Source organism: Halyomorpha halys, unplaced genomic scaffold (genome assembly GCF_000696795.3).
Source record: "Halyomorpha halys isolate HHAL.00 unplaced genomic scaffold, Hhal_1.1 Scaffold2132.1, whole genome shotgun sequence".
Lineage (NCBI taxonomy): Eukaryota > Metazoa > Arthropoda > Insecta > Hemiptera > Pentatomidae > Halyomorpha > Halyomorpha halys.
In genome coordinates this window covers 145,312-160,491 of record NW_027110768.1, presented here as the reverse complement: position 1 = coordinate 160,491, position 15,180 = coordinate 145,312, and the positions used below count along the sequence as shown (strand labels likewise).

General features: G+C 30.2%; 1 protein-coding gene across 1 annotated transcript in view; it reads right to left on the bottom strand.

Moving 5' to 3' along the window:
- Positions 1–6,346: 6,346 nt before the first annotated feature.
- LOC106691175 (cytochrome P450 6a2-like) overlaps positions 6,347–15,180 on the bottom strand; it is a 17,425-nt gene continuing 8,591 nt past the window's right edge. Inside the window, exon 2 of the mRNA XM_067048915.1 lies at positions 6,347–6,895. Within this exon, the coding sequence (XP_066905016.1) occupies positions 6,362–6,895 (534 nt within the window). The 3' untranslated portion in view covers positions 6,347–6,361. The remainder of the gene's footprint in view (positions 6,896–15,180) is intronic.

Sequence of the window (15,180 nt, the reverse complement as noted above, 5' to 3'; positions counted from 1 at the left end):
TTTATCGTATGTTTTGTCAACATAATACCTTAATCAATATATGAATATTATTAGCGACGATTGAGCAATATTGAAGCTAATGTTGAAGCTCATTGAAGAACACCCGTTGAATGGACAATTTCTTGATGTTTTCTTAATCTTTTGCAGTCATTTCTCATGACGCCTCTATCTTAACGTTATACAATTTATTTCAAAACATCATAAAGATAATAGGCCAGTTTTGACCTTCTATGATGATTTGTGTACGCAGTTTGTGTTACCGAGTCAAAGTGCACATCAATAGATTATAATTCCAGTAGGATTGATTATTGTTCTTTAAATAGCGAGACAGTACAAAAATGAAAATATTTAATTTTTTTTCTTCCTAATTTCCGACTTATTGGCAGTATACAATATGATTAGAGCGTATAAACGTCCAGAAAAACCGGAATCGGTCCGATTTTATATCATATTGTATGAAATGATATATTAGATCGCTCAAAAGTCCCCGTATTCAGACAAGAAGGCTGGAAGGAGTAAAATATACCCTTTTTTCAAAGACAATCAACACCATACTTTTTTGTTTAATACGTAGGTATTAAATATCATAAAATTAACAGATATTAGACAAAATATTTACAGAAATTTATTCCTTTTCTAATAGGCTATCGACAGGCTAAAAAAATGAAATACAAAACTTGATATATTAAAATAACCTGGGTATATTTGAAAAGGGAAGGGGTAATATGAGGGCAGATTGTTTGTGTCCCTGTTGATTGTGCTATGATTTTTCATACTGGTTGAAATCCATAAGCTATGTTTGCACTTTTTTGTTGCAAGCGTTAAGCTATATGATAAAACTACATACAATGCATTTCTCACTTGTGCTAAGCTTGGGGAAAAGTATAATGTAGAGGCGTAGCCCACAAATTTTCGCCACAAAACTTCTTGGGAAAGAAAATATTGTTGAAACCTTGTTGAGTTAAAAAAAAATCTAGGCACAATTATTATTTATTATTAAATGCTGGGATGCGATTTATATTCGACATTTTAACTTCAAATTTTTTCCTTTTTTTTTTTTTTTTTGTGGAATATTATGAGAAAGTAGTATTCGCTTCAACACCCCTGGCATACGCTTGGGGTACCCGTGGGTGCCGTAACACCCAATTTGGGAACAGCTTATGTAAAGGGTTACCTTAAAGATGGAAAAGAGATGCCGAAAAGGCAGGGGAAATGAAGAGGTAATCGTATTAAGACCTGATACCGATACTGGAAGTACATCAAATTGATTGTATCAACTCGGCATTTCAACTTATCCAAAAAAAATTAATAAATAAAAAATAATCGCTAGTATATAACAAATACTATTAATTTCAATGCTCGATACAACGGCGTTTTTTATTTAAGGTTTCGAGATGAAACAATGAATGTGATTCCAAGAATGCACCACAGCAATTTTGTATATACTTTACAAAAGATTAAAAAAAAAAAAATAAGAAAAATCAATAAGGAAATATTTATGTGTTCATATTCGATTAATTAGTTTGCTCTGAGTAATTTCTTATCTATATGATTAGATGAGCAAGTAGACATGTGGCAACACTCCTTTGTTTAACCAACTTAACGACCAGGTTAATTGTTGCTAAATACACAGCCATTGGAATTCCCAAGTGCTTTTACTTTAGTTATTATTAGTTAGTAAGACAGGGCTTATTTTCGCAACTTATGACTGATCCTGGATTGTTACATTTGTTTGTTATGTTGTTTAGATCTTATAAACGTATTTTGTAATATTTATTTGTGGTAATGGTAATATACCAATGATATACATTGGTGTATCATTAATGGAATGCTTGTTGTAAATGCACTACTGTATCCACTGTAACCCAGAACAAAGCACTTAGACTAATCCTGGAAACTACCAAATCCAACCACAATGGAAGTCCAGAGTGGGGTCTAACCTACCCCACTACAAAGAGATCCAGCAGCAATTAAGTTTTTCGTACGCTCGAAAAGAGGAACTAAACTGAGAACAAGATAAAAATATCGAAAAATAATAAGACTAAAAGCAAACAGATATGTGATGTAAGAAAAAATGATACATAAAATAAAAAAGAAAGAATATGAATAGAATAATAATTAAGAACTAGTGCAGTAATGAATGACAGTATTGAAAATTAACACTGGAGTAGTAATCATTTAAATTATAAATAATAGAAGTAGTAACAAATATGGTCAATTATGGTAAAAAGGAAAGATCCAGGAAATAATTGAAGTGTAAGTATGGTGCAATAACATATCAAGTAGAAATAAAATCTCACATAATAAGGTTCATAAATAAATAAATAAATAAAATGCTTATGTAAATGAATATATACGTCAATAAATGAAGACCCATGTGGTTAGTGGTGCCTCGGCATACCACAACCTCATAGACACGCCACTGATCATCGTTTACCTAAAGTTGTATTAAAAATTATTCGCAAGAAGTCAGTTAACTTATAGTTTATTTTTAATAAGCTTTAATTAATTATGGATCAGATAATTATGTAGGTGATTGTGTTTTGAACTACAAAAAATGAATAGAAGTAAATCTCTAGCTCAATAGTGAAACTATTAGGTTGTTTCATATGAAATGTTATATTTTCATTGGAAAAGTTATTTAGTAAAACAACTTTATGAAATCAAATATTTTACTGTGTTATCTACTTTTCAATTCCAGAACCTAAAAAGTCTGGATTTTGTGAAGAAGTGAAGTCAGAAAATGCGTTTTTGACCAGAGAACCATTTTACCTTTAAGAATGTTGTCCAAATTGATGAACAGATAAAAATTTGATGGAGATAAGTTTGGCGAATTAAGTGGGTGCTGAAGGACTTCTGAATACAGCTTGTTTATTTTCTTTACTAGGGGTGTTTATGCTATGTTCAATGTAAAATGTTTTACTATGTTAAATGTTATAGGATTGTGAGCAACTATATTTGAAGTCCATGTTAAATGCATAAAAGCTCCTAGCGAATTTTTTCACCAACTTGTTTTATAACCTTTCATTCCAAAACTTCATGTTATTGTTTACTTCTAAGTTTTGATTGAAGTAATTGCAATATGACTAAAACGAGTGAAAAGTGAAAGTTGTGTAAAAGTTTGGCTACTGAGTGTTTTGTTGATCATATAACTTGTGAGGAAGAGAATCAAGAGGAGCTAATTGATAGCTGTCATTACATTATTATTATTATTGTCATCCATTGGATTATGAGATTTAAAAAAATCCAAAATAAAATTAATACACAATCAAAACACAAATTACGAGCAAGTAACCGGACACAACAACAAACAAAGCTGTGACGAGTTCAGCATGATGTAATTCTCCAATTAGCAGACCTATTAACAAACTCTCAACCATGTTATATGCAATATCGTTTTAACATGGTAAAAGAAGGAAATATTTCTCCATTTAACATGAGTTTTTCCATTTAACATGTTAAACTAAAAATCATGAATACCACTACTGTCTTTTATAAAACATGAGGTCTGGCGTTGTCATATAAGAGTATAGGTCCCTTCCAATAACGTGGATGTGATGGTTTCACCTTTGAGTTTAGAGGAGAAATTATTCCTGCCATAGACGAAATCATAGAAATCAATAAATTTTTGGATTCAAATTTGGTTTTGGTCATAGTGCCCGAGTACGTAAAATATCAGCTGAGTCCGAAACTGATATAATTATTTTCATTAAATTTCACAATAATAGTTGTTGCATAATTATGATTTTTAAATTATCTGGCATGACTAATGTGAAAAAAAATTTATTTTAAGAGTCAAATGATCTGAAAATTTTCAAAACAGCTTTAAATGATTCTATAATTTTAGTTTAATGTTTATTTTTTGAACTAAATAAATCCGTTTTTGGTATATGTTATGCCAGTTTAGCTACTGTCACGTTATATTTAAGTTCGTATATGTGAGCATTTCAGAGCCACGACTACAACAGTCGCAGCTACTGTCATTATATAAACTATTGGACAGTTACAGTCACAAAAAAACTGTCGAGGCTGTACAGCAGCGCTACGAGGTCTATCCTGATAGATGTCAGTACCTTCTACTACTAGGAAATGACAATATCTACTACTGTCTCTTATTGGCAGATTATTAGTGATTAATTTCTTTATTAAAACATTTTAATAATAATAATAAAAAAATGTACCAACTGCATTACCTTTTAATATACTCATACATAACATACATCTATCTTTCTATGAATGAAATTACAATATTTATGTATAAGTAGTTGTGAAAGATATGCGCTCTACTAACGGATCTGCGGACGCGGTAAGTTGAGTCCTTTTTATGTTTGATTGCACTAGAAGTATGTCATGTGACAAAAAAACTGGATCTTTCTCCTACTTTCTCATGCACTTCAATACAAGGATATAAGTGGAACCATCTGGTCGAAATAGTGAATAACATTGTTCCTGATTGTAAAGCAAAGAGTATTTATCTACTTGGGTTAGATATTCGATATTTTATCCACTCTAAATAATATTTCGAAATTAAGAAAATTACTGAAGATGTGACTAATGTAAAGCATTTTGGTGAAATATTAATTATGTGGATATACGGCATTGATTTTAATTTAAGGAATAATAATTTTATTGCCAGCATTAGATAGCCTTACTTTGTTTAAATTATTTATTTATAGAAAAAGAAATCTAAAAATATTGTTTCTTAAAATTATTTATCTAAGGGTGTCAAAAATTTTATGTTATTCACAATTTCATGGAAACTAAAAAATCCTACGGAGCTATAGGTGGTTCTGAAAGTCAAAAATTATTTTTATATGATAAAACTATCTATAAGGTTGGAGATACATTTCGAAGTTTTAATGTTCTTTTTCATTAAATTATTTTTATTATTAGTAGATGAAACAAAATATATGGGTAGCACTAAAAAGAGGAGCGATTACGGTGTTATAGATACAGAAGGAAATTCACTTGAACAGGAAGATAGGCTTAAGTATTTAAGTTTGACGGAAACTAGAAAAAACGAAATTGATGGGGAAATAAAACCGAGGCTAAAGGCAAGAAATAATAGTTGTTTTTTTTTAATTTAGAAATTACTTAACTTGTGACTTCTGCCCAGAAACTTAAAAGGCAGAATTAACATAACTTTTATTCTTCCTAATGGTCATTATGAATGCGAATGTAGTATCTTAAACCAAAGAAAGAACATTGGAAATGTATATAAGGCTACACTGAACCGACGAGTAAACGTTTGAGGGGTAAACAGAAGCGTAGGTGGGAGGATAACATCAATACTGATCTGGTGGATTTGTTTTTGGCCGAGCGTAAATAGGTAGATGTGTGTAGCCAGCCATTCGTGATATCGGCATCGAACCTTCAGCTTCACTATGCCTTTTCTATTATTATTAAATTAATACTAATTTTACACTAGATGGTATTGATCGTTGACAGGATTTTGAGAAACAGTGTAACATGGATATACGATTTTAAGTTTATTTTTATATGATTCAAGTATTTGTCATTACTTCCAAAAAAAAAATATGACTAAAATATTTGTTGAAGATTCAAGACAATTTCCTACAGCTGATTATGCATCGTTTGCCCGCACCTGCTGAACAGATGGCCTTTGTCCTTCGATAGAAACGAGAAATGGTTGTTTTTTGTTAGTACAGGGGAGAAATTTACTTTAAGAATCAATTCAATTTATTAGTAACTGTTATACTAAACATTTTAATATCAGTTGTGTATAATATATTAGATTATATTAAATTCATTATTGTAAAATGTTAAGAAGAAATTTTAGAAACTCGGTAAGACATAACTGATAATTTATCAATGTTGTTTAAGAAGACGAAAAGTTTACATGAATATGAAGATATTACTATATAATCTTTAAAAAATGGATTAATAAAATTGATGTATTCGTATTACAATATTAATTTGTATGAGAAGTTTATTTTATTTTAGAGTTCCAACTATAAAATAATTGTGGAGAGAAAGTGATATATATATATATATTTACTATAATTTACAATCTAGTCGTTAATAGCAAAGGAAGTATATCAAAATCATTTTTTTGATCAACTGTTGAAAGAAACGAATGAGAAATTCGAAAAAAACGAAAGAAAGATTTTGTATTCAAGGAAAAATTTATACTCAAGTTTTATTTTAATCTAATAATATATATGGTATGAATGCGAATTTCAATTTTTAACCAATGTCCTAAAAGTTAAATTTTACCTAACATAAACAATCTTGATTACATCTATTGCTGTTTATGTTGGCTATCAGAAACGAGCAAGTTTCAAAACTGTTTTATAATTTATTTTTTTTATAATTGTGTCATATGACAACTAAGCATTATTTATGAGGCCTGATATAATTGTATAGGTGATTTCTTTATTACCCTATAAATTACAATATTTAGTGAAAGAGATATAATAAGTACCTTTGGCAATCCCTTCCAGTTGAGGAGGCGCATTAGCTTTGGAAATTGACTACGGAGGGCAAAGCGCAGCCTTCCCAAGAAAGTAGGTTTGAATAATTTATCTCCCATCTTGCAGAACTCACATTCGGGGTCAGTTAGTGTGTTCAGAGACAGGCCAAATGCGATGGATCCAATAACAAATACTGTGAATTTAGCCATAATGGCTTTGGTATCAAAGGGTTGTCCCGTCTGTTCAAAGGTTGACAAACACTCGACAAGCTTGTCAGAGCATTCTAACAGCTGCTCATGGATGATCTTCATCTTATTAGAACTGAATGCAGGAGTCAGTTTGTTCCTTAGGCTCTTCCATTGGTTGTCCTCCAGGTTGACAAGATGGTTTGATAGAGGATCTAACTTTGTGTCGACTTTCAATCCTCGATTGTAGAAAGTGGAGAAGTCTTTTATTAGAACCTGAAAATCAAAGTATAAATATTGTTAAAATTTATAAATAGACATAACTTTTGAGCAATAGTGAAAATTCAGTAGAGCTTTCTATAAAATAAAACACAAAAAATAATTTTTTTTTTTTAGTACTTTGTATCACCTAAATTTTGATATAAAGTTACATTGTATTTAACATCAGATATTATAAAATACTTTATGGAATTATTGATTTGGAAGTTGACATGTTATTCATCCTAGAATAAATATCTAAAAAAAAATTATACTCAAAACATGGTGATTGTTTTTATTTTTTTCATTGTATAATGCACAGTACAGATCCTCACAAAAAAATACATATAATAAACATTATTAGGTACATCTCAAAGATTATTGTTCAAAATAAATTGATTAATTAGATTTTTATTAAATAATATTTTACAAATAAGTAATAGGAAGATAAAAATATATCTGCACCATGGGGTTAATGATACTATGTTCATTTTATACCATTTTAGGATTTTTAATTTTTTCTATTTATTTGTTATTGCTATTCATAGAGGTATAAATTGGCAATCTTAAAACCGATTGATGAGGTGGATGCAAGAACCCATATGTCAAAACTGTAATTTGAGATGTATTCAATCAAATTTTTCATTCTAAAGAATTAAAGAACCCAATGAATTCTTTCTCTGGAATCTTTAATTTTCAATGAGATGACTCTTCTGAAGAAAAGAGTCTTTGAACAACTAAATACCTGGTGTCTGGGGCCCCTTCAACGGGAGGCCCATAATAGTTGAATAAAACAATATATACAGTAAAAACAAATATATGCAAGTAAAAATATCATTTTTGATATTATGGTAAATAATATCAGGTGTATCTCAGATGGTTGGAAAGGGTCAGGGGAAAAGGTCTTAGAAACCTGAGAACTGCGTGCACCGCCGGTTCGAATTCGGCCAGGGGGAGGACATTTTTCATTTCGTGGTGGTCACACAGAATGAAAAACTTGACTCCCCACCATGGTTAGAATAGGTTGGTCACCTCTAGATAAATAAAAAAATTTTTTTTTTTAAATCTGCAAACAATTGCATATTAATACTACCACCACCTTTATTATTACAGTTTAAGCTGTATAACTGAGATCTCAAGGGACCTAGGATAGAGGTCAGAATGTATTGTTTTTCATGCATTGAGGTGAAAATGTTAATACAAAAAGCACATTTTGTGTTTAAAAAATAATGCTTTTATTTTTGATAACAGAATAACTTTTATTTTTGAAAACAATACGAAACTTATGGCTTAAAAAAATACGTTATAATGATTTGTATTGGAGTGCTACTAGCTTTAAAGTTTTTCTGAATGGTAAAAATTTAATCCATTATGCCATGATTAACAATATTTAACATAAAAAATATTTATGTAAGGTTCCTAATGGATTGCATATTATGCAAACATATAAACATGCAGATGCAAACATATAATTGTGGTCTCGGTGTTTAAATTAATTAAATAAATCCCCTATTCATCGAATTTGATAATTAACTCTACTTTAAGATCACATATTTTAAAGTTCTATCAATTTGGTGAAAATATATTGTTTCAAATCTTGTTAATTGACTTTAGCAGTTTTTTTTGCGGGGGAGGGGAGGTTTAACGTAGCATAAATACATATTTATAAAGACATTATTTGTCTAGATAATTTAATTAACCAGTTTCTGATAAACATTCGAGAAGGAAAGTTGAATTTGTAGGTTATATAGTACTATTTCTATGAATTTTGATATCTATAACCTACTTTGCTGACATTTACATTTCCTTTCATTTAGCCTATCTTTATTTTGTTCCTTTTTATGATAGAAATGGAATGTTATAGCCGACAAAAATCAAAAGACACATACAAGCATATGTATACCAACATTTTCTCCTTAATTTGTTCACCAAGCATTTGTACAGTTGTTGGTTTTGCGATTAGTGGCAAACATATAGATCCAGAATTAACTGTGGTTTATTTTTCGACGGGGCTTATCCCACTCCCCACTCCCCTACATAATATTTCTGAATCTTATACTGCAATTGACTTATATGATGTTATAAAAAAAAAGTTATATTCTGGGCAAAACAATAAAATATTGATACTAAAACGTAATAATATGTTTAGTAAACGTTTGTGACCTTTTCCCATTTGGTAAAAGTACACTCTCGTAAGTAAAACATTGGCTACGGTCGGGAGCTGAAGTAAACTTTTATCGTATGTTTTGTCAACATAATACCTTAATCAATATATGAATATTATTAGCGATGAATGAGCAATATTGAAGCTAATGTTGAAGCTCATTGAAGAACACCCGTTGAATGGACAATTTCTTGATGTTTTCTTAATCTTTTGCAGTCATTTCTCATGACGCCTCTATCTTAACGTTATACAATTTATTTCAAAACATCATAAAGATAATAGGCCAGTTTTGACCTTCTATGATGATTTGTGTACGCAGTTTGTGTTACCGAGTCAAAGTGCACATCAATAGATTATAATTCCAGTAGGATTGATTATTGTTCTTTAAATAGCGAGACAGTACAAAAATGAAAATATTTAATTTTTTTTCTTCCTAATTTCCGACTTATTGGCAGTATACAATATGATTAGAGCGTATAAACGTCCAGAAAAACCGGAATCGGTCCGATTTTATATCATATTGTATGAAATGATATATTAGATCGCTCAAAAGTCCCCGTATTCAGACAAGAAGGCTGGAAGGAGTAAAATATACCCTTTTTTCAAAGACAATCAACACCATACTTTTTTGTTTAATACGTAGGTATTAAATATCATAAAATTAACAGATATTAGACAAAATATTTACAGAAATTTATTCCTTTTCTAATAGGCTATCGACAGGCTAAAAAAATGAAATACAAAACTTGATATATTAAAATAACCTGGGTATATTTGAAAAGGGAAGGGGTAATATGAGGGCAGATTGTTTGTGTCCCTGTTGATTGTGCTATGATTTTTCATACTGGTTGAAATCCATAAGCTATGTTTGCACTTTTTTGTTGCAAGCGTTAAGCTATATGATAAAACTACATACAATGCATTTCTCACTTGTGCTAAGCTTGGGGAAAAGTATAATGTAGAGGCGTAGCCCACAAATTTTCGCCACAAAACTTCTTGGGAAAGAAAATATTGTTGAAACCTTGTTGAGTTAAAAAAAAATCTAGGCACAATTATTATTTATTATTAAATGCTGGGATGCGATTTATATTCGACATTTTAACTTCAAATTTTTTCCTTTTTTTTTTTTTTTTTGTGGAATATTATGAGAAAGTAGTATTCGCTTCAACACCCCTGGCATACGCTTGGGGTACCCGTGGGTGCCGTAACACCCAATTTGGGAACAGCTTATGTAAAGGGTTACCTTAAAGATGGAAAAGAGATGCCGAAAAGGCAGGGGAAATGAAGAGGTAATCGTATTAAGACCTGATACCGATACTGGAAGTACATCAAATTGATTGTATCAACTCGGCATTTCAACTTATCCAAAAAAAATTAATAAATAAAAAATAATCGCTAGTATATAACAAATACTATTAATTTCAATGCTCGATACAACGGCGTTTTTTATTTAAGGTTTCGAGATGAAACAATGAATGTGATTCCAAGAATGCACCACAGCAATTTTGTATATACTTTACAAAAGATTAAAAAAAAAAAAATAAGAAAAATCAATAAGGAAATATTTATGTGTTCATATTCGATTAATTAGTTTGCTCTGAGTAATTTCTTATCTATATGATTAGATGAGCAAGTAGACATGTGGCAACACTCCTTTGTTTAACCAACTTAACGACCAGGTTAATTGTTGCTAAATACACAGCCATTGGAATTCCCAAGTGCTTTTACTTTAGTTATTATTAGTTAGTAAGACAGGGCTTATTTTCGCAACTTATGACTGATCCTGGATTGTTACATTTGTTTGTTATGTTGTTTAGATCTTATAAACGTATTTTGTAATATTTATTTGTGGTAATGGTAATATACCAATGATATACATTGGTGTATCATTAATGGAATGCTTGTTGTAAATGCACTACTGTATCCACTGTAACCCAGAACAAAGCACTTAGACTAATCCTGGAAACTACCAAATCCAACCACAATGGAAGTCCAGAGTGGGGTCTAACCTACCCCACTACAAAGAGATCCAGCAGCAATTAAGTTTTTCGTACGCTCGAAAAGAGGAACTAAACTGAGAACAAGATAAAAATATCGAAAAATAATAAGACTAAAAGCAAACAGATATGTGATGTAAGAAAAAATGATACATAAAATAAAAAAGAAAGAATATGAATAGAATAATAATTAAGAACTAGTGCAGTAATGAATGACAGTATTGAAAATTAACACTGGAGTAGTAATCATTTAAATTATAAATAATAGAAGTAGTAACAAATATGGTCAATTATGGTAAAAAGGAAAGATCCAGGAAATAATTGAAGTGTAAGTATGGTGCAATAACATATCAAGTAGAAATAAAATCTCACATAATAAGGTTCATAAATAAATAAATAAATAAAATGCTTATGTAAATGAATATATACGTCAATAAATGAAGACCCATGTGGTTAGTGGTGCCTCGGCATACCACAACCTCATAGACACGCCACTGATCATCGTTTACCTAAAGTTGTATTAAAAATTATTCGCAAGAAGTCAGTTAACTTATAGTTTATTTTTAATAAGCTTTAATTAATTATGGATCAGATAATTATGTAGGTGATTGTGTTTTGAACTACAAAAAATGAATAGAAGTAAATCTCTAGCTCAATAGTGAAACTATTAGGTTGTTTCATATGAAATGTTATATTTTCATTGGAAAAGTTATTTAGTAAAACAACTTTATGAAATCAAATATTTTACTGTGTTATCTACTTTTCAATTCCAGAACCTAAAAAGTCTGGATTTTGTGAAGAAGTGAAGTCAGAAAATGCGTTTTTGACCAGAGAACCATTTTACCTTTAAGAATGTTGTCCAAATTGATGAACAGATAAAAATTTGATGGAGATAAGTTTGGCGAATTAAGTGGGTGCTGAAGGACTTCTGAATACAGCTTGTTTATTTTCTTTACTAGGGGTGTTTATGCTATGTTCAATGTAAAATGTTTTACTATGTTAAATGTTATAGGATTGTGAGCAACTATATTTGAAGTCCATGTTAAATGCATAAAAGCTCCTAGCGAATTTTTTCACCAACTTGTTTTATAACCTTTCATTCCAAAACTTCATGTTATTGTTTACTTCTAAGTTTTGATTGAAGTAATTGCAATATGACTAAAACGAGTGAAAAGTGAAAGTTGTGTAAAAGTTTGGCTACTGAGTGTTTTGTTGATCATATAACTTGTGAGGAAGAGAATCAAGAGGAGCTAATTGATAGCTGTCATTACATTATTATTATTATTGTCATCCATTGGATTATGAGATTTAAAAAAATCCAAAATAAAATTAATACACAATCAAAACACAAATTACGAGCAAGTAACCGGACACAACAACAAACAAAGCTGTGACGAGTTCAGCATGATGTAATTCTCCAATTAGCAGACCTATTAACAAACTCTCAACCATGTTATATGCAATATCGTTTTAACATGGTAAAAGAAGGAAATATTTCTCCATTTAACATGAGTTTTTCCATTTAACATGTTAAACTAAAAATCATGAATACCACTACTGTCTTTTATAAAACATGAGGTCTGGCGTTGTCATATAAGAGTATAGGTCCCTTCCAATAACGTGGATGTGATGGTTTCACCTTTGAGTTTAGAGGAGAAATTATTCCTGCCATAGACGAAATCATAGAAATCAATAAATTTTTGGATTCAAATTTGGTTTTGGTCATAGTGCCCGAGTACGTAAAATATCAGCTGAGTCCGAAACTGATATAATTATTTTCATTAAATTTCACAATAATAGTTGTTGCATAATTATGATTTTTAAATTATCTGGCATGACTAATGTGAAAAAAAATTTATTTTAAGAGTCAAATGATCTGAAAATTTTCAAAACAGCTTTAAATGATTCTATAATTTTAGTTTAATGTTTATTTTTTGAACTAAATAAATCCGTTTTTGGTATATGTTATGCCAGTTTAGCTACTGTCACGTTATATTTAAGTTCGTATATGTGAGCATTTCAGAGCCACGACTACAACAGTCGCAGCTACTGTCATTATATAAACTATTGGACAGTTACAGTCACAAAAAAACTGTCGAGGCTGTACAGCAGCGCTACGAGGTCTATCCTGATAGATGTCAGTACCTTCTACTACTAGGAAATGACAATATCTACTACTGTCTCTTATTGGCAGATTATTAGTGATTAATTTCTTTATTAAAACATTTTAATAATAATAATAAAAAAATGTACCAACTGCATTACCTTTTAATATACTCATACATAACATACATCTATCTTTCTATGAATGAAATTACAATATTTATGTATAAGTAGTTGTGAAAGATATGCGCTCTACTAACGGATCTGCGGACGCGGTAAGTTGAGTCCTTTTTATGTTTGATTGCACTAGAAGTATGTCATGTGACAAAAAAACTGGATCTTTCTCCTACTTTCTCATGCACTTCAATACAAGGATATAAGTGGAACCATCTGGTCGAAATAGTGAATAACATTGTTCCTGATTGTAAAGCAAAGAGTATTTATCTACTTGGGTTAGATATTCGATATTTTATCCACTCTAAATAATATTTCGAAATTAAGAAAATTACTGAAGATGTGACTAATGTAAAGCATTTTGGTGAAATATTAATTATGTGGATATACGGCATTGATTTTAATTTAAGGAATAATAATTTTATTGCCAGCATTAGATAGCCTTACTTTGTTTAAATTATTTATTTATAGAAAAAGAAATCTAAAAATATTGTTTCTTAAAATTATTTATCTAAGGGTGTCAAAAATTTTATGTTATTCACAATTTCATGGAAACTAAAAAATCCTACGGAGCTATAGGTGGTTCTGAAAGTCAAAAATTATTTTTATATGATAAAACTATCTATAAGGTTGGAGATACATTTCGAAGTTTTAATGTTCTTTTTCATTAAATTATTTTTATTATTAGTAGATGAAACAAAATATATGGGTAGCACTAAAAAGAGGAGCGATTACGGTGTTATAGATACAGAAGGAAATTCACTTGAACAGGAAGATAGGCTTAAGTATTTAAGTTTGACGGAAACTAGAAAAAACGAAATTGATGGGGAAATAAAACCGAGGCTAAAGGCAAGAAATAATAGTTGTTTTTTTTTAATTTAGAAATTACTTAACTTGTGACTTCTGCCCAGAAACTTAAAAGGCAGAATTAACATAACTTTTATTCTTCCTAATGGTCATTATGAATGCGAATGTAGTATCTTAAACCAAAGAAAGAACATTGGAAATGTATATAAGGCTACACTGAACCGACGAGTAAACGTTTGAGGGGTAAACAGAAGCGTAGGTGGGAGGATAACATCAATACTGATCTGGTGGATTTGTTTTTGGCCGAGCGTAAATAGGTAGATGTGTGTAGCCAGCCATTCGTGATATCGGCATCGAACCTTCAGCTTCACTATGCCTTTTCTATTATTATTAAATTAATACTAATTTTACACTAGATGGTATTGATCGTTGACAGGATTTTGAGAAACAGTGTAACATGGATATACGATTTTAAGTTTATTTTTATATGATTCAAGTATTTGTCATTACTTCCAAAAAAAAAATATGACTAAAATATTTGTTGAAGATTCAAGACAATTTCCTACAGCTGATTATGCATCGTTTGCCCGCACCTGCTGAACAGATGGCCTTTGTCCTTCGATAGAAACGAGAAATGGTTGTTTTTTGTTAGTACAGGGGAGAAATTTACTTTAAGAATCAATTCAATTTATTAGTAACTGTTATACTAAACATTTTAATATCAGTTGTGTATAATATATTAGATTATATTAAATTCATTATTGTAAAATGTTAAGAAGAAATTTTAGAAACTCGGTAAGACATAACTGATAATTTATCAATGTTGTTTAAGAAGACGAAAAGTTTACATGAATATGAAGATATTACTATATAATCTTTAAAAAATGGATTAATAAAATTGATGTATTCGTATTACAATATTAATTTGTATGAGAAGTTTATTTTATTTTAGAGTTCCAACTATAAAATAATTGTGGAGAGAAAGTGAAATAAATATTGATAAATGTACTTTATAATTTACTTTGCTGACATCCCAACCCACCCTAACACAGTCCTAA